Source organism: Hyla sarda, chromosome 6 (assembly GCF_029499605.1).
Source record: "Hyla sarda isolate aHylSar1 chromosome 6, aHylSar1.hap1, whole genome shotgun sequence".
In the NCBI taxonomy this organism is placed as follows: Eukaryota; Metazoa; Chordata; class Amphibia; order Anura; family Hylidae; genus Hyla; species Hyla sarda.
Genome location: NC_079194.1, coordinates 77,132,834 through 77,154,069, shown reverse-complemented (window position 1 = coordinate 77,154,069; position 21,236 = coordinate 77,132,834). Strand labels below are relative to the sequence as shown.

Below are 21,236 nucleotides of genomic sequence, written 5' to 3'. Positions count from 1 at the left end.
GGGTTTTAATTACGGGACATTATAACTAGAGATGAGCGGACTTACAGTAAATTCGATTCGTCACGAACTTCTCGGCTCGGCAGTTGATGACTTTTCCTGCATAAATTAGTTCAGCTTTCAGGTGCTCCCGTGGGCTGGAAAAGGTGGATACAGTCCTAGGAGACTCTTTCCTAGGACTGTATCCACCTTTTCCAGCCCACTGGAGCACCGGAAGGCTGAACTAATTGATGCAGGATAAGTCAGCAACTGCCGAGCCGAGAAGTTCGTGACGAATCGAATTTACTGTAAGTTCGCTCATCTCTAATTATAACGGATCTTTAAAACGGATGAACGTATAGTGTGAAAGGGGCCTAACTTTTAAGTTGTTGTCAATGTTTTATACCAGTTTTCCCAACCAGGGTGCCCCCAGCTGTTGCAAAACTACATCTCCCAGTGCAGTCCGGGCATGCTGGGAGATGTAGTTTTGCAACAGCTGGAGGCACCCTGGTTGGGAATCACTGCTATATACCCATCCACGCTACTGTATGTAATGTGGAAATAGTGACCAGTTTTTGATGATCCATCTTGTGAGAGTGTTGGCAGATCGGAGGATGTAGTGTTCCGCTTCATGTACACTATATACTTTCCATCCCATAACACACAAGTAGAGATGAGCGAACTTACAGTAAATTCGATTCGTCACAAACTTCTCGGCTCGGCAGTTGACTTTTCCTGCATAAATTAGTTCAGCTTTCCGGTGCTCCCGTGGGCTGGAAAAGGTGGAAACAGTCCTAGGAGACTCTTTCCTAGGACTGTATCCACCTTTTCCAGCCCACCGGAGCACCTGAAGGCTGAACTAATTTATGCAGGAAAATCCATCAACTGCCGAGCCGAGAAGTTTGTGACGAATCGAATTTACTGTAAGTTCGCTCATCTCTACACACAAGGATAGAGAGGTCTACGTTCACATGAGCCGTGATGTTTTCTGGTCTGAAATCTTCTTCTGGGAGACGTCACTCCCACCAGACTGTGCTTATGTAATCCAAGTAACCACCACATCAGCAGCTTTAATGGACACTGAGCGTCTCCTGGGCTGACAACCTGTCACCTTCACTCACTGTCATTGTGTGCGAAGACTATCTGGATATTCCCCTATATCCCAGCACAAGACATTACTGCCATTCTTGGATAAGAGATCCATCCCCTCATGTACTGGACTGTATCATCATTGGGACAGAGTCTGGTCCCTGAAAAAGTAGATCAAGTGTCTCCGATCCCTGCAGTGACGGGCGACGTACGTTTCCTTATAATGGATGACATGCAGGGTAGGAGCGTGTATTGTATGTTAATCGCTGCGTCTAGCTCATTCCTTAATTGAGGACCGTCCCCCCCCACTCACCAGAGTCATTCATTTGTTAGTTATATACACACCGAGGGGAATTCATCAAGCTGTTTGGAAACTTTTTTTTTTTTTATTCTAAAATTGTCGCACAAAAAGTCTGTCAGTTCCCATGCGACTTTTTTTGTGAGACTTTTTTGATTTTGTTCATATTTGATAGTGACCCACCATTTGCAGTGCTTTAGACTGGTTTTATGCAGTGGGCACTTATTCATTATGTGCGATTTTTCTGTAAGGCTACGTTCACGCCATGGAATTTCCACCTGCAATTCCGCTTTGAAATTGTAGGCAGAAATTCAGCTTGCTAAAATGTCTAGTGTAGGGAATGGGTAGAATGTCTAGTGTGGGGAATGGGTAGAATGTCTAGTGTAGGGAATGGGTAGAATGTCTAGTGTAGGGAATGGGTAGAATGTCTAGTGTAGGGAATGGGTAGAATGTCTAGTGTAGGGAATGGGTAGAATGTCTAGTGTAGGGAATGGGTAGAATGTCTAGTGTAGGGAATGGGTAGAATGTCTAGTGTAGGGAATGGGTAGAATGTCTAGTGTAGGGAATGGGTAGAATGTATAGTGTAGGGAATGGGTAAAATGTATAGTGTAGGGAATGGGTAAAATGTCTAGTGTAGGGAATGGGTAAAATGTCTAGTGTAGGGAATGGGTAGAATGTCTAGTGTAGGGAATGGGTAGAATGTATAGTGTAGGGAATGGGTAAAATGTCTAGTGTAGGGAATGGGTAAAAATGTCTAGTGTAGGGAATGGGTAAAAATGTCTAGTGTAGGGAATGGGTAGAATGTCTAGTGTAGGGAATGGGTAGAATGTCTAGTCTGGGGAATGGGTAAAATGTCTAGTGTAGGGAATGGGTAAGAATGTCTAGTGTGGGGAATGGGTAAGAATGTCTAGTGTAGGGAATGGGTAAAAATGTCTAGTGTAGGGAATGGGTAAAAATGTCTAGTGTAGGGGAATGGGTAGAATGTCTAGTGTAGGGGAATGGGTAGAATGTCTAGTGTGGGGACTGGGTTTCCGTTCACAAATTCACACTTCGGAATTTGTGAACGGAAAATCTGCTTGGAAATTTTCCGGCTGAAGAATGGGGTTGCCCGTTTTTCATGCGGAAATACTTGCAGAACACATTGCAGTCTATTGGAGACTGCAGAGTCCGCACGGTCCTAGCGCTAGCCGCACTCGGAATCTCCGGGCGGAAATTTTCTGCCCGAAGATTCCGCAGTGTCAACCTAGCCAAAGTCTCAAAAAAGTCGCAGCTCCGTGATTTAAACACAAACTCACACCATGTCACTTCAGCCCTGGAAAGCAGGCTAAACTAGTAGCATGGCGTCAGTAAAGTTGGGGACAGGAACACATCCACGCGATGAACTGACTCTGTGTTGGTCCTCTGTTTCCCCCCCCACATCTGTGCCCACAGGATCATTTAGGATAACGGGCGGCAGGGGGAGGATGGTGATGCCAAGCAGGCAAGTGAGGCAGCCTGTTTCCATTGCCTGACGCTTGGCTGCTTCGTTTATGTCCAGTGCAGCGCGCTGACTAAACAGATGGGAAAAATAGGAGGACTCTGAGGTAACATCCCGTGCTCCAAATTCATCAAATGGTGTGCAACTTTTGGTGAATTTAGTGCAGGAAGATGTATTCTTAGGCGACTTTTCACATCTATAATAGCACATATACTAGTAAAATATTGATGAATGCCCCTTATCTATAATTATTTCCCATCCACTAATTCTACAGTGTTGCTACATACAATGAGGGAGGTTTATCAAAACCTGTCCAGAGGAAAGGTTGCTGAGTTTCCCATAGCAACCAATCAGATCGCTTCTTTCATTTTTCAGAGGCCTTTTCCAAAATGAAAGAAGCGATCTGATAGGTTGCTATTAGGGATCGACCGATATCGTTTTTTTAGGGCCGATAGCCGATAACTTATACCGATATTCCGGTATAAGTTATCGGCTATTTATCCCCCTGCGACACCGCTGCAGATCATTGATTTAAAGCAGGCGCTTTAAATCAATTAACTTCAGCGACTTTTGCGGTGCCACAGACCGCCGCCGCCCGCTTCTCTCCCCCTGCCTGTCCGGGGGTCCTGAGACCAATCACCGCCGCCGCACCGCGCCTAGGGGTGCCTCCAGCTGTTGCAAAACTACTACTCCCAGCATGCCCGGACAGCCGTTGGCTGTCCGGGCATGCTGGGAGTTGTAGTTTTGCAACAGCTGGAGGGCCTACTGTAGGTATAGTATATTATACAGATCCCTGTCCATCCCAGAACCCTGACTCACCTTCCCAGTTGCTGCAGGGACCATCTGGGGAGGGTGGTCCGGGCCATCCATCCTTCCTGTAGTGTCCGGCGGCATTCCGGGTGGAGGGTGAACCGGTCTGGGCTATCCTTCTCCGGGGGTCTTCTTCTCCACTCCGGGCAGGCTCCGGCCTAGTAACGCTGCATAGACGCCGCTGCGCAGTGACGTACCTGACGTCACGGCGTAGCAGCATCTATGCAGCGTACTAGGCCGGAGCCTGCCTGGAGTGGAGAAGAAGACCCCCGGAGAAGGACAGCCCAGACCGGTTCACCCACCACCCGGAATGCCGCCGGACACTACAGGAAGGATGGATCGCCCGGACCACCCCCATTACGGGTAAGTTTAATTCTTTTTATTGACTCGGAGGGTGGGGGGGGGCTCGACCGGTATAGCGGTATGGGTAAAAATCCATACCGTGGGAGAAAAAAAAACTGTATCCGGTTCATACCGGTATACCACCCAGCACTACGGTGGGGGGTGCGACGCGGTGCGGGGGGCGGTCGCGGTGCGGGGGCGGGGCATTATCGGCTTATCGGCAAGGTAATTGCCGATACCGATAATGCCCAAAATTGTGATTATTGGCCATACCGATAATCGGTCGATCCCTAGTTGCTATGGGCAACTTAGTAACTTTTCCTCTAGACAGGTTTTGATAAATCTCCCCCAATGTCTTCAAAATGGTAAATGTTAACCCCTCTTTTCGGCTGCGTGTCTATACGTATATAGTGCACTGGGAGTTGGTCTCTCTTGTGTGTATATATCATGCTTATTTTCTATCCGATCATTACCCAGGGATTTCCCTAATAGCCGTGTAATAGGATCAGAGTCATCTTAATGTCCTGATGATCTTTCCTGCAGTGATTAAGGGATCACAAGAGATGGCGGCAAAAACCTGCTAGGAATGGACCCGAGTGTCCTCCTCACTTATACTGTACAAGGCTTTTTGTTAGATGGCTGTCCTCACAAATATGGAGGCCTCCGAAAGGAAGAAGAGGATCAGCCACAACCCTTCATTGCTGATAACATCTGGGGCATGTGACCTGAGTGCTGGGGGGGTGGGGGTCACTCGCCATTTTGCCTTGCTCAGTGTATTTAGTTAGAAAGAAAGTCTAGGGTAATCTCTGCCTGGTCCTTGACCAACAACATCTGAGCATGCCCATACACCAGTGTTTCCCAATCAGGGTGCCTCCAGCTGTTGCAAAACTACAATTCCCAGCATGCCCGGACAGCCTTTGGCTGTCCGGGCATGCTGGGAGTTGTAGTTTAGCAACAGCTTGAGGACCCTGATTGGCAAACACTGCCATGTACCCTGAATTGGTGTGTGTGTGTGTGGTTGGAAATAGTATTTCTAGGTTTAAAAAACAGTTTTGCGCACACGACCTGGCACATTACCGTCGCATCTTCTTTCCGTACTGCAGATCTGATGACCTGATAATTGTCAGTCTGGGTCATCAGAAATGTGGTCGGGTTGGGACTGGGTAATATAGATGCAAAAAAAATGAGGCCGTACCTGGCCACTGGGAAACCGGTCCTATTCACAGTTCTAGGATGAGATTGGATCCCCGCCAGTCATGAAGTGATGTCATATACTAGCAATATGTCATCATTTTGACATGGGAGTACCCCTTTAAGGCTCTGTTTACACTTTCATTGGGATTTTTACTTGTAGCAGAAACGAAAGTGCATTGTCAGATCTGCCATACAACGGATATATACTCAATGGTTCTGTTTAGAGATGAGCGAACTTACAGTAAATTTCGATTCATGCCGAACTTCTCGGCTCGGCAGTTGATGACTTATCCTGCATAAATTAGTTCAGCCTTCAGGTGCTCCGGTGGGCTGGAAAATGTGGATACATTCCTAGGAAAGAGTCTCCTAGGACTGTATCCACCTTTTCCAGCCCACCGGAGCACCTGAAAGGTGAACTAATTTATGCAGGATAAGTCATCAACTGCCGAGCCGAGAAGTTTGTGACGAATCAAATTTACTGTAAGTTCGCTCCTCTGTAGTTCTGTTGTTTCGATGGGAATTCCAGGACTGCTTAGCTTTTCCCCCCTTGTTCTTCTCATCCGATCTCCCGAACTGCAGTAGAGACCGCAACTGTAAACCCTAAAAACTCTTCTGACTGATGCAGCTTTTACTTCCAGCATTCCTATTGGTTGTATAGACATGCAGAGACTTTTTGGCTTTCACAGTAAACCTTGAGATGTACAAACCAACACGGATGTAACTTTCCCATCTATTTATATCTGCTGCCTCTATATATACACTCCAGGGCTGTGACATTACTGCTGTTCTCTGATATGAGAGCCATTCTCTCATGTCCTGGATGGAGTGCGGCCCCTAGAAAAATAGTGTCTCCGATCCCTGGGTGGCGTGCATTTCCTTATAATAGATCATATTCAGGGTAGGAGCGTCTAATGTATTGCTGTTACTGTATGTAAATCGCTGCGTCCGGCTCATTCGTGACCTGGGGACCATTTCCTGCCCATCAGAGTCAAAGCACTTTTTTTTTAAAATATATAATGTTTCCCAACCAGGGTGCCTCCAGCTGTTGCAAAACTACAACTCCCTTCGGCTGTCCAGGCGTGATGGGAGTTGTAGTTTGGAAACAACTGGAGGCACCCTGGATGAGTATTTAACTCAGGGAGAGGTCACCACTCCTGATGTGACGGAGCTTTCAAGGGCCACTAAGCACTCCGCAGGCATAGATACCCAGAATGCCTGCGGAGTGCTTAGTGGCCCTTGAAAGCTCCGTCACACCAGGAGTGGTGAACTCTCCCTGAGTTAAATACTCATCCCGTTTAGTTGGTCTAAGGCCCCTCATCTCAGCCAAGCCAGATTACCTTCTCTGTACTGACGAGGGGCAAGTACCCCGAAACAGCTGTCTGCAGATGGGTGCTCTTTCCTTCTGGAGAGAGTGTTCTGGCTTGGCATTAATCCCGATTAGCTTTTTATATTCCGTAACTGGAGCTATACTGATACCAGGGAACATCGCCTGAAAAAGTGATGTAATGAGCTGATTTGCATATTCCCCTACCCTACCCAGAATGCCTGCGGAGTGCTTAGTGGCCCTTGAAAGCTCCGTCACACCAGGAGTGGTGAACCCTCCCTGAGTTAAATACTCATCCTGTTTTTTATATATATATATATATATATATATATATATATATATATATATATATATATATATATATATATATATATAAAAATGTGTGTGTGTGTGTGTATATGTATGTATGTGTGTGTATATGTATATATATATATATATATATATATATTAAATTTGAGTACCCGTATTAGTCCAGTGATGCAGATGCAAATCATAAAATGTTGCAGTATCTTGTAATACCTTTTTTATTGGACTAACAGCATTTTGTAGAGACAAGGTTTCGGGATTCTTCCCTTTATCAAGTTTTGCTTTGGACTTGATAAAGGGAGGAATCCCGAAAGCTTGTCTCTACAAAATGCTGTTAGTCCAATAAAAAAGGATATTACAAGATACTGCAACATTTTATGATTTGCATCTATATATATATATATAATCGTCTGGTATACTTTCCCATTCACTTATTCTAAAGTGTGTGTGTTTATTTTTTTTTTTTTTCAGGCGGCATTCATGCCACATTTTGTGCCTCTGAGGGCCGGATCCGGTGGGAGAATTTCAAAACGGTCTACTGCTGGACCCGTGCCGTACCCTATTCATTTCAATGGCTGGACACCGCAGCAGGTGGTTTTGAAATTCTTTCACCGGATCTGGCCTTTGGAGCCACAAAATGTGGTGTGAATGCTGCCTAACATAAAATGGATTAAAAAAAAAGTGACCCACCTCTTTTAGGCTATGTTCACACTGCATTTTTGTTTTTGTTCTTATTGGTGCACCAATCCAAAAAGAACGTGTGTTAAGAAAGCTACAAAAACAATTGATGCAAACACAGCCTAAAGTTCTGTTTCACCTTTGCTTTGTATACATTTCATTCAAGACATGTATATCTTTGCATATACTGTGTGACTATTCTCCAGTATACTGTACTTGCATCTTTGGACTCACTCAATTTACAAGTGGGAGAGATTGATGTTGTGCTTTCTTAAAGGGGGCCATAAACATTCGATAAAAGTGGACTGCACTTACATGCTGCCACTGCTTGTGAGGGGGGGTCTAACTACAAGGACCACTACTCCTTCAGACACTCTGCCTGATGAAACGTTGGTTGGGGCACTCTTCATTGCAGTTTCCTATATCTTAGCATTGGGGGGGGGGGGGGGGGAAGGGGTGAGACCCCACAGATCAGATCTTGCCATGACTGGTCACTTTAGGATAGTTGTATACATTTCCACCCTTCCTTTTACCTGTGAGTTGGCCTCTCTAGTGTGTGTATATCATGGTTATCCTCTATCCGATCATTACCCAGGGATTTCCCTAATAGCCGTGTAATAGGATCAGAGTCCTCTTAATGTCCTGATGATCTTTCCTGCGGTGATTAAGGGATCAACGTCTGAGCATACCCATACACCAGTGTTTCCCAACCAGGGTGCCTCCAGCTGTTGCAAAACTACAACTCCCAGCAAGCCCGGACAGCCGAAGGCTTGCTGGGAGTTGTAGTTTTGCAACAGCTGGAGGCACCCTGGTTGGGAAACGCTGCCATAAACCCTGAATTGTTATGTGTATGGTTTGCAGACATTTATGCAATGTTAGAAATAGACTCTTGGGGAGGGAGATTTATCAAAACCTGTGCAAAGGAAAGGTTGCCCAGTTGCCCATAGCAACCAATCAGATTGCTTCTTTCATTTTGCATGGGCCTTGTTAAAAATGAAAGTGAGCTGATTGGTTGCTATGGACAACTGGGCAACTTTTCCTCTGGACAGGTTTTGAGAAGTCTCCCCCTTTGTGTCTAAGACCAGTTTCACACACAAGATACGGCGCAAACTTCAAGTTCTAGCCTGACTACAGAGGCTGATAGGACTGTGCTACAGTGCCCCCTGTTGTTGTGCAGGGAAATATTGAAGGGGTCCCAGGGCTGTATCAGTCATTGTCGGGCTCGGTGTGCCCCCCCCCCCCCCCCCCGACTGATGCAGATTTTACTTTAGTAGTTTTCCTATTTGTTGTATAGGCATGCAGAAATGCTTTGGCTTTCACAGGAAACCGAAAGATTTACGGCCTAACTGTAGTGTTTCCCATCTATTTATATCCCAGTGCCTCTCTATCTATATCTATCTATCTATCTATCTATCTATCTATCTATATATATATATATATATATATATATATACATACATACACACTCCAGGGCTGTGACCTCATCACATTATATGACCACTGCTCCACCATGATGTCGGGCTGCTCCACAAAGCGTATTGGTGACCTCGGGGTCACACACTTGTTTACATCACCATCACTTTATGATCAGTGGGGGTCCGACCTCTGAGACCCCCACTTATCCTGAGACCTAAGGGCCATTCTTTTTCTTGGGAGGAAATGGTTTACAGGTGGAAGCTCTGACAGAATACGGACATCGCTGTCTACAAATTGTGTGACAAGTTAAATGCTTTTGCAGTCGTATCACGTTTCTTTGAATAGGACAAAAAGCCAATTGTGTGTCTGGACTATAGAGGCTTCCAATTCTATTACATTTTGTTACGTTATATATATATATATATATATATATATATATATATATATAGATATAGATATAGATATAGATATAGATATATATATAAGCATAGAGTGCCTGGTGTAGTCTATTGAGTGCAGCTTTTATGTGCTTCTTTATACCTCTAGTAGTTTATTTACCACTGATGATATTTATTTTACTGGCCTACAGCATTGTGTTTGATCTACCTTGAGCGTTGTTCAGTATCTTCTTTCTTGGAGGTCTGTGTTTTATTACTAGAATTTTGGCACGCTATACTGCAATCTATGCTCGCCATTATGTTAATATGAATTATCTTGTGTATATGTCATATTTATTGTACATAACAATGCCCCCCCCCCCCCACTTCCTACTCTCCAGTTGTTTAAAGGGGTATTCCAGGAATTTTTTTTATTTGACTATGCTACAGGGGCTGTAAAGTTAGTGTAGTTCATAATATAGTGTCTGTACCTGTGTGTGACGGTTTTCTCACAATTCTTCTGTGATTTTCACTCCATTATTTATTTTTATCAGCATACAAAATGACTGTTGTCTCAGATTTTTCCCAGGTTGCAATGCGGCCGAGACCTGACTCACTAGTCAGCTGATGACAGGGAGCCTGTCTGCTTCAATGGGTGGAGGGATCAATCTGCAACTAATGCAACAGCTGTAGGCGCCCTGATTGAAAACCACAGGTCTTTTGAATGGATGCAGCTCATTTATGTTTCAATGGGTGGGGTGGCTGATGTGTGGGAGGGAGAAAAAAATGGAATTATGGGATTTGTAGGCAAAGAAGGAAATTCAAACAGGAAATACCAGTTCACAAAAAGCTAGCCACAGTGTTATAGTAATCTCACAACATAGCCATTTATCCCCAAGGCAAGTGCAGATCCTTCCTAATAATGTCCATTACTGTCTGCCAGGTACATAATAAAATCACCTTATGGTGGAGAACCCCTTTAAATACTACAACTCCCAGCATGGCTAAACTGTAGAGCCCCAATGTGGGGGAACACTGCTGTAGGGGATAGTAGTGTGTGTGACCATTGCAGTGTTTCCCAACCAGGTTTCCTCCAGCTGTTGCAAAACTACAACTCCCAGCATGCCCGGACAGCCGAAGGCTGGAGGCACCCTGGTTGGGAAACACTGGACCATAGCTTCGGGGGTAATGTGTTTTGGTGCATGAGCACTAGGCTTAGGAACATTCAGTAACATGATGTAGTAGGAGGTATTGTGTTGGCCCCTCAGGTTTAAGACGCTTCACCCCGGTTTTGCTCTATAATTATAAATGTAGTAATAAATCAGAAGGTATTACAGATTCGTTCCCTTTGCTAGCAGCAGTATAGAAAGGTTCACATTTTGCAATATTCCTAGAACATTGGAAGGACATGGTATCAGATAATTGATGGTTACGGAGACATTGTGTTCCAGGGATGTGTACATTAGCCTGAGCCGAGGCCAAACCATTTCATAGTATAGAATAATAATTCCCAGGAGCCTTGAAGCTTTCTTGTGAATGGATGAAGTAGTAAGGCCAGAGCTGCAGGTCATTGAATGGGTTACCAGTGATCAGTATCAGGCCGGCACCATCGAATATTAGCCGGATCCTTCAATATCATTTCATATAGGGATTAGGAATCTCTGTGAGGTAGAGATCTAAGAATAACCTGTGTGGGAGCAGCCGATCAGCCAGATGGTTCCTGCAGATAAAGAACAATTCTTATTGAGAAAGTCGGTCACAGAACACCATGACGTGTCCAGTATTGGGGAGTCCCGTGTGTTATGTGGATTGTGCTGCTAAATTCACTCTTTACATTGCATGCCATGTTATACAGTGACCCCCCCCCCCCGATCTACGATGGCCCCGACATACGATCATTACAAGATACGATGACCTCTCAGAGGCCATCGCACGTTGAAGGCAGCATCAACATACGATGCTTTTGTATGTCGGGGCCATCGCATAAACGGATATCCGGCAGCGCAGACTGCTTCAGCTGCCACCAGATAGCCGTTTACGGTGCCCCGTGTGGTCCGCTGACGATCACTTACCTGTCCTCGGGTCTCCGGCGTGTCCTCTTCGGGATTCCCTGCATCACCGGCGCTCTCCTCCAACGTCATCACGTCGCAGCGCACGCCGTCCCGTCATCCAATAGGAGCGGCATGCGTAGCGACGTGATGGCGGCGACTAAGAGCGAGGATGCCGGGGAAGCAGAGGCCTTGCCGGAGCGTGGGGGACACCCGACAGCGATGGATTTCCAGAGCAGCGGTGACGGTCCGGAGCGGCAGGGACAGGTGAGTACAACCTTTAATACCAGTGGTCTTCAACCTGCGGACCTCCAGATGTCGCAAAACTACAACTCCCAGCATGCCCGGACAGCCGTTGGCTGTCCGGGCATGCTGGGTGTTGTAGTTTTGCAACATCTGGAGGTCTGCAGGTTGTAGACCACTGTCCTATACTTTACATTGCACGGATCCCTCAACATACGATGGTTTCAACAAACGATGGTCCATTTGGAACGAATTACCATCGTATGTTGAGGGATCACTGTATATGCAATAAAATAGGTGCAGATTCATTATAAAATTGTGTGTATGTGTGTAAAATATATATTTAATTCATCTCATTCCCCTTAATTTTATGGTACATGTTTGTGGAAGATCCTGCAGACCCCTGTCAGGACACACCACCTGATGTCCGAATTATTAATAGTTGTTGGGACAGAATGGTGGCAATGGATTCACTGTCTAAGTAACTTAAAGCTGGATTGGCATTTTGCTAAAGATAAAATCCAATTGGTAATAGTGAGTTCTTGCCATCCCCCATTTCAGCCTATTAATAAATGGATCATTTAACAGAATGACCCTATTACATATCACCTAATAGGACATATGTATGTTGTGGAGACACCATCCTGTATTATTCACACCTCCTACAACTCAGCCAAAAGCAGAGGGTTTAGTGTATTGTGTAGTATCAGAGTTACTGCCACTTGGCTCCCATTGAGGTGAGCTCTCAAATGGCTGATCGGTAGAGGTGCTGAGTGTTGGATCATAGCCCTGTTACCTCTTGACAAAGCCGTGTGAACGGCGAAACATGTCGAGGGGGGGCTGCAAATTGATTTTAAAATACAGTGGTGTCCTTTCCCTCAGTACGGCACACTGCAGGTGCATACTGTATTACTATTGAGTCCTGGCAGTACTCCTTGTATATTACAATCTCTGGAAAGAGAGACACCCTAATTTTTTAATCCTTTTTGTGTGTGAAATAATATGAAATAATAAACATTTTTTTCTTAATATATGGTAAATTTAGGGAACTAGTGGATCACTACGGTGATCTTTTGGTATATTGTTTGGATTAACCCTCCATATATTAGTCTAATATGGATCATGAGTGTTGGACCATGACATAAGTACACACACCCCTCAGATTTTTGTAAATATTTTATTATATATTTTCATGTGTATTTTGGAGTCTTTATCATGTTGGTATACTGCCCTGCAGTCCAGTTTCCGAAAGGAGGGGATCATGCTCTGCTTTAGTATGTCATAGTACATGTTGGCATTTATGGTTCCCTCAATGATCTGTAGCCCCCCCAGTGCCGGCAGCACTCGTGCAGCCCCAGACCATGACACTCCAACCACCATGCATGACTGTAGGCAAGACACACTTGTCTTTGTACTCCTCACCTGGTTTCCACTACACACTTGACACAATCTAAACCAGATAAGTTTATCTTGCTCTAATAGGACCAAAGGACATGGTTTCAGTAATCCATACCCATAGTCTGCTTGTATTTAGCAAACTGTTAGCGGGTTTTCTTGGGCATCATTTTTAAAAGAGGTTTCATCTGAAATGATAGCCATGTAGACCAATTTGATGCAGTGTGCGGCTTATGGTCAGAACACTGACAGACTGACACCCCCCCCCCCCCCAGCATCTCATACATCTATTTCCCCAAGGCAACCCCTGGATATGACGCTGAACATGCGCACTCACCTTCTTTGGTCAACCACATGTTCCATGAGTGGAACATTTCCTGTGAAACTACTGTGTGGTCTCTCCCAGCTCAGTTTCAGGGTCTTGGCAATCTTCTTATAGCCTAGGCCATCTTGATGTAGAGCAACAGTTCTCATCCTCAGAGAGCTCTTTGCCATTAGTTGCCATGTAGAACTTCCAGTGGACCAGTATTGGAGAGTCTGAGAGCGATAACACCAAATTAAAACACCTGCTCCCCATTCACACCTAAGACATTGTAACTAATGAGTCACATGACGCTGGGGAGGAAAAAATAGCTAATTGGGCTCAATTTGTGAAAACACCCCACTTAATGGTATACTCTCTTTTGTTGCCAAGGTTTATACATTAATGGCTGTGTTGAGCTTTTTGAGGGGACACAACATTAATCACTGTTCTACAGTAGATAGTACAAAATAATGGGAAAAAAAACACACAGTAGAGGGAAATGGAGTAGGGAACTGGGAGAAATACAAGAACATGAATGGAAGGAAATTTTTGGAAATATAAAAATGGCCTTGATAAGTGCAAATCAGGTTGTGAAGAGGTGGATTTCATCCACATGGTATGGAACTGTGAGAAAATACAAAAATTCTGGGCAGAAATTCATTATAAAATAGAAAAGGATTATCAAATTAGTATGGAATACAGTGTTAAAACAGCAATACTGGGTTTGGAATTAGGGAATACAAAAATATATATATATCTCATTCTTTAAACTGCGGGGGCTGCCGAAAATGGTAATACATTAGGAAATGGATGGCAACATTGGCACTGGAGAAAAGAGAATGAGTAAACTTAGTTGATTTAAAGTTAAAAAAAATAAATAAAATTTACATCTCTACTACAAAAAAGTTGATAAAACAGGACAAAATATTAAGACTGGGCAAAAATGGTAACACAGAGCAGTTGGCAATAGAATGGAATGGAATAGTGCCAGAGTGGGAAGGGGCGAAAATGTAAAAGCAGTGGTAGTGTTGTGGGGTGGGGGATGTGTGGGCCACTCGTGTTCCTCCACCTTGCCTTTTTGCGAATTTTGCTATCCTGCTTTCGCTTTGGCCCACTAGGATTGGTATTTTGGATTTAATTCTGCCCATACTGACATCTTTATATTGAAGGGGTCATCCAGGAATAGAAAAACAGAGGTCATTTATTTCAAAAACAGCTCAACGTCTGTCTTCCGGTTGGGTGTGGTGTTACAGTTTGGCTCCATTTATTTCAATGGAACTGAGCTGCAGAACCACACGCAACCTGGAGACAGACAGGGAGCTGTTTATGAAAGAAATTACTTTCTATTTTTCAAGTAAAGTTTTATACATTTTTCAACAAAACTACTTCTATTTTTCAATTCCCTCCTGGATAACCCCTTTTATTTAATTTTGTCCCCCCCCCCACCCGTCTTATATTAGTTTTACTAGGTCTCTGTGTAGAAATGTGTCTGTATGGGAATACTTGGGATTATCGCTTTTTGTTGTATGAATTAATAAACTTTAAACACCCTTACACCCCCCCCCCCCCCCCCAAAAAAAAAGGCTGAGCTCTCACTACATTACATTGTAGCAGAGGATCATTTCTTCAGTGTTGTCACCTGACAAAAATGTGAGGGGTGGACTCACTTATAGGATACTGTGTATATAATGTGGATGGCATATTCTGAGGAAGCTTCCTTTTGGCAATGACTATTGGTCTAGAACAGTGGTCTCTGAACTGTGGAGCTCCAGCTGTTGCAAAACTACAACTGCCAGCATGCCCGGACAGCCGTTGGCTGTCCGGGCATGCTGGGAGTTGTAGTTTTGTAACAGCTGGAGGTCCACAGTTTGAAGATCACTAGTCTATAAAGGCATCCAGGTGGGTGGTCTCTTCAATGCATAATGTGTCAATTTCTTTGTCTCTTTTTAGTCGAGCTTCCAGCCATCGTTCGGTCTGTTGTTTGACATCGATGGCGTGCTGGTCCGAGGAAAGACCCCGATCCCCGCTGCTAAAAAAGCCTTTCAGAAGTTGGTAAACAGCCAGGGCCAGTTCTTGGTGCCAGTCGTCTTTGTCACTAATGCAGGAAACTGCCTGCGCCAGACCAAAGCGGATCAGCTGTCAGACATACTGGGTGTGACGGTGAGTATACTGGATTTCCTTCATTGGGTATGAGACTAACATAAATAAAGCTCTGTGTATGCAACTGAAGAAGTCCGATCCTTTCCTAATATTTTATATATTCCATATAGTATTTATAATGCTATACAATATATTCCTGATGTCACTTCTAATAATGTATGACCTTCTTATCCTTCCCAGATTTCCCAGGATCAAGTGATGATGTCCCACAGTCCGCTCCGCATGTTCAGACAGTATCACGATAAGTGTGTCTTGGTATCTGGACAGGGACCCGTTCTGGATATTGCAAAATAGTATCCTTTTTATTTTATTTTTTTTAAATCTTGATATCACATCCTGTCTCTGCAGCACATGAAAACATTGTTTAAAGGGGTTATCCACCATAAGGTGATTTTAGTAGTATATACCTGCCAGAACTGGGTATTTCGTTTTCTAAACTACACATCCCATAGTTCTATAGTTTGTAAGTATGAGGTCATTTTACTTCCTCCCACACATCAGCCATCCCACCTATTGAAACACAAATGATCTGCAATCCAAGACCTCCTGATCTATTGGTAGGCCAAGTTATGCTGCACTTTGTATTGTACTGCTCTTGAGTGATGGCCATAGTGGTCCCATGGATTGCACGTGTTATGATGCAGGGGACCACTGCTGCCGCTACTTGAAAACAAAGGGGAGTAGTTTTTACTGTTCTAAGGTCAGGACAGTTCATTGGCTAAAGGGGCTGTCCAAAGATTATAACTCGTCACCTATTCACAGGATTGGTCTCAAGTGTCTGGTTGGTTGGACCCCCCCCAACTATCACAAGAATGGGGATCACCCGTTCCCTTGCCTGAATGTAGCTGTGATTGAGCTTGTATGATGCAGCTCCATATACTCTTTATAAGACTTAGTGCAGATCTTGGCTATCTTCAGAAATCCTACAGCAAGTGAATGGAGTGGCAGTGTGCATGCCTGATTACAGCTCGATTCACACAAGTGGTCATGTGACCCCTCTTCTCTTGATCGGTGGCGGTCTGTCTACTCATTTGTAACCTTGTTGATAGGTGATAAGGCGTAATCTTAGGATAACACCTTAAAGGAATCCCTGGTGGACACTCAGTATAACACTAACATGAGTGATTTTACGCTTATTTTTGAACACCAATATAAGGGTATTTTTAGCTAAAGCAGTTGGGGAAGGGGGGTCAAAACTACAGACTACTGAAAATTTTTTCCTTTAAAGTGTTACTCTCATTTAAAGATTACCTGTCACCAAAGTAAACTTTTAATATATTGTTCTTTATGTAATTACTAGCTGAGTACCCGGCGTTGCCCGGCTTTTCCTTCCTAATCCTTGTTGGGGAGGAAAATCAACAAAGGACGAAACTTTTGACTTCAAATCCCATCACCATATATTGTTGTCATATCCCCTCCTCATATATCCCCTCCTCATATCCCCTCCTCCTAACCCGACCATCCCGTACTACTATCTTGACCTCCCATCCCGTCCTCCTATCCCGACCCGTAATATGTGTACCAGGTATTGAAATATCTCCAGCTGTACAGAAGTTATGTGGGAACATACATTTCCCATTGATTTGCATGGGACTTTAACCCCTTGGGGACGGAGCCCATTATGACCCTAAGGACGGGAGCATTTTTTGCAAATCTGACCACTGTCACTTTAAGCATTAATAACTCTGGAATGCTTTTAGTTATAAATTTAATTCCGAGATTGTTTTTTCGTGACATATTCTACTTTATGTTAGTGGTAAATTTTCGGCGATACTTGCATCCTTTCTAGGTGAAAAATGCAAAAATTTCATGAAAAATTTGAAAATTTTGCATTTTTCTAACTTTGAAGCTCTCTACTTATAAGGAATATGGATATTCCAAATAAATTATGTATCGATTCACATATACAATATATCTACTTTATGTTTGCATCATAAAATTGACGAGTTTTTACTTTTGGAAGACATCAGGGGGCTTCAAAGTTCAGCAGCAATTTTCCAATTTTTCGCAAAATTTTCAAAATCGGAATTTTTCAGGGACCAGTTCAGGTTTGAAGTGGATTTGAAGGGTCTTCTGGTTAGAAATACCCGATACCCCATTATAAAAACTGCACCCCTCAAAGTATTCAAAATGACAATCAGTAAGTGTGTTAACCCTTTAGGTGTTTCACAGGAATAGCAGCAAAGTGAAGGAGAAAATTCAAAATCTTCATTTTTTACACTCGCATGTTCTTGTAGACCCAGTTTTTGAATTTTTACAAGGGGTAAAAGGAAAAAAATCCTCTCAAAATTTGTAACCCAATTTCTCTCGAGTAAGAAAATACCTCATATGTGTATATCAAGTGTCTGGCGGGCGCAGTAGAGGGCTCAGAAGGGAAGGAGCGACAATGGGATTTAGGAGAGTGAGTTTTTCTGAAATGGTTTTTGGGGGGCATGTCCCATTTAGGAAGCCCCTATGGTGCCAGAACAGCAAAAAAAAAAACATTGCACACTATTATGGAAACGACACCCCTCAAGGAACGTAACAAGGGGTACGGTGAGCCTTAACACCCCACAGGTGTTTGACAACTTTTTGTTAAAGTCGGATGTGTAAATGAAAAAAAAATATTTTTCCACTAAAATGCTGGTTTTTCCCCAAATTTTACTTTTTTACAAAGGGTAATAGGAGAAAATGCCCCCCAAAATTTGTAACCCCATTTCTTCTGAGTATGGAAATACCCCATATGTGGACGTCAAGTGCACTGCGAGCGAACTACAATGCTCAGAAGAGGAGGAGCGCCATTGAGCTTTTAGAGAGATAATTTGTTTGGAATGGAAGTCGGGGGCCATGTGCATTTACAAAGCCCCCCGTGGTGCCAGAACAGTGAACCCCCCCCCCCCCACATGTGACCCCATTTTGGAAACTACACCCCTCACGGAATGTAATAAGGGGTGCAGTGAGCATTTACACCCCACTGGCGTTTGACAGATCTTTGGAACAGTGGGCTGTGCAAACAAAAAAATTACATTTTTCATTTTCACGGATCACTGTTCCAAAAATCTGTCAGACCCCTGTGGGGTGTAAATGCTCACTGTACCCCTTATTACATTCCGTGAGGGGTGTAGTTTCCAAAATGGGGTCACATGTGGGTATTTATTATTTTGCATTTATGTCAGAACCGCTGGAAAATCAGCCACCCCTGTGCAAATCACCCATTTCGGCCTCAAATGTACATAGTGCTCTTTCACTCCTGAGCCTTGTTATGCGCCCGCAGAGCATTTTACGCCCACATATGGGGTATTTCCGTACTCAGCAGAAATTGTGTTACAAATTTTGGGGGTCTTTTTTTCCTTTTACCTCTTGTGAAAATAAAAAGTAAAGGGCAACACCAGCATGTTAGTGTAAAAAATTTTTTTTTTTACACTAACAGGCTGGTGTAGACCCCAACTTTTCCTTTTCATAAGGGGTAAAAGGAGAAAAAGCCCCCCAAAATTTGTAGTGCAATTTCTCCCGAGTACGGAAATACCCCATATGTGGCCCTAAACTGTTTCCTTGAAATACGACAGGGCTCCAAAGTGAGAGAGCACATGCGCATTTGAGGACTAAATTAGGGATTGCACAGGGGTGGACATAGGGGTATTCTACGCCAGTGATTCCCAAACAGGGTGCCTCCAGCTGTTGCTAAACTCCCAGCATGCCTGGACAATCAGTGGCTGTCCGGAAATGCTGGGAGTTGTTGTTTTGCAACAGCTGGAGGCTCCGTTTTGGAAACACTGCTGTACAATACGTTTTTTATTTTTATTGGGGGGGGGACAGTGTAAGGGGGTGTATATGTAGTGTTTTACTCTTTATTAGGTGGTAGTGTAGTGTAGTGTTTTTAGGGTACATTCACACTGGCGGGTTACGGTGAGTTTCCCGCTAGGAATTTGCGCTGCGGCGAAAAATTTGCCGCAGATCATACTTGAAGCAGGAAACTTGCTGTAAACCCGCCCGTGTGAATGTACCCTGTACGTTCACATGGGGGGGGGGGGCAAACCTCCAGCTGTTTCAAAACTACAACTCCCAGCATGCACGGTCTGTCAGTACATGCTGGGAGTTGTAGTTTTGAAACAGCTGGAGGCACACTGGTTGGAAAATACTGAGTTAGGTAACAGAACCCAACTCAGTATTTTCCAACCAGTGTGCCTCCAGCTGTTGCAAAACTACAATTCCCAGCATGTCTGATCACAGAAGGGCAAGCTGGGAGATGTAGTTATGCAACAGCTGGAGGTACGCAACTACAACTCCCAGCATGCCGAGACAGCTGTTTGCTGTGTGGGCATGCTGGAATTTGTAGTTTTGCAACATCTGGAGTGCTACAATTTAGAGACCACTGAACAGTGATCTCCAAACTGTGGACCTCCAGATGTTGCAAAACTACAACTCCCAGCATGCCCAGACAGCAAACAGCTGTGTGGGCATGCTGGGAGTTGTAGTTTTGCAAGATCTAGAGGGCAATATAGAGATCACTGTGCAGTGGTCTCTAAACTGCAGACCTCCAGCTGTTGCAAAACTACAAATTCCAGCATGCCCACACAGCAAACAGCTGTCTGGGCATGCTGGGAGTTGTAGTTTTGCAACATCTGGAGGGCTACAGTCTAGAGACCACTATAGTGGTCTCAGACTGTAGCCCTCTAGATGTTGCTATGCAACTACTCACCGGCTTCCGTCGCATCCGGGAGCCGTCCTCTTCTGCCGCACGCCGCCGCAGATCTCCGTCGCCGCCGCCGATCCCCGTCGCTCCGCTGCCTCTGGAGGGGTAAGTGGACTCCGGCGCCGCTCCTCTTCATTTTCCCCGTTCTGCCCCGCCTATTGTGGGAGGGCAGGACGGGGAAAACGAAAGTAAACCCCTCCGCCCCTGATCTGCTATTGGTGGTCGCATCTAGACCACCAATAGCAGAGATAGGAGGGGTGGCACCCATGCCACCTCACTCCTATCGCTTTAGGGGGATCGTGGGTGTCTTAGACACCCGCGATCCCCCTTCTATTCCGGGTCACCGGGTCACCATAGACGCGTAATGACCCGGAATCGGCACAAATCGCAAGTGTGAATTCACTTGCGATTTGCGCCGATCGCCGACATGGGGGGGTCTAATGACCACCCTGGGCATTTGCACGGGGTACCTGCTGATAAATATCAGCAGTCACCCCGGCCCGGTCCCCGCCCGGCGCGCGGCAGGGGCCGAAATTCCCACGGGCGTATGGATACGCCCTTCGTCCTTAAGTACCAGGACGCAAGGGCGTATGCATACGCCCTTCGTCCCCAACAGGTTAAACAAAAACCCCGACCCTCACAACTGGGGGTAGTTAAGGGTTAAATTAACTATCCTATATTTTAAGTGGACATATAAGTAACATGTGACCAAGTATTATCGAAATATCTCCAGCCCTTTGGAAGTTATGCAGTAACATATATTTTCCATAGACTTGTATAGGACTTTAAACATAAACCCCGCCCCTGGGAAATGGGGGTGAGTAAGGGTTAATTCACCTATCCTATGTTTGTTGTTGACATATAAATAACGTGTGCCAAGTTTCATATTAATATCTTTAGCCGTTTGGAAGTTTCTGTGGAACATACACACACACACACACGTTGAGTTATATATATATATATATATATATATAACTCAACGTGTGTGTGTATGTTCCACAGAAACTTCCAAACGGCTAAAGATATTAATATGAAACTTGGCACACGTTATTTATATGTCAACAACAAACATAGGATAGGTGAATTAACATATATATATCACTTTGCTACTCAAGTGCTGTTAAAAT

At 44.4% G+C, this 21,236-nt stretch overlaps 1 protein-coding gene across 4 annotated transcripts in view; it reads left to right on the top strand.

Annotated features, from left to right (window-relative positions):
• LOC130275795 (haloacid dehalogenase-like hydrolase domain-containing 5) overlaps positions 1-21,236 on the top strand; it is a 51,765-nt gene that overhangs the window by 20,633 nt on the left and 9,896 nt on the right. For 2 of the 4 annotated variants that reach the window (XM_056524220.1, XM_056524218.1), the window contains exons 2-3: positions 15,228-15,437; positions 15,618-15,730. In XM_056524220.1, coding sequence (XP_056380195.1) covers positions 15,228-15,437; positions 15,618-15,730 — 323 coding nt within the window. Of the gene's footprint in view, positions 1-8,461; positions 8,544-11,328; positions 11,603-15,227; positions 15,438-15,617; positions 15,731-21,236 lie in introns of those variants that run through there. The other 2 variants (XM_056524219.1, XM_056524217.1) reach the window with 2 other exon arrangements.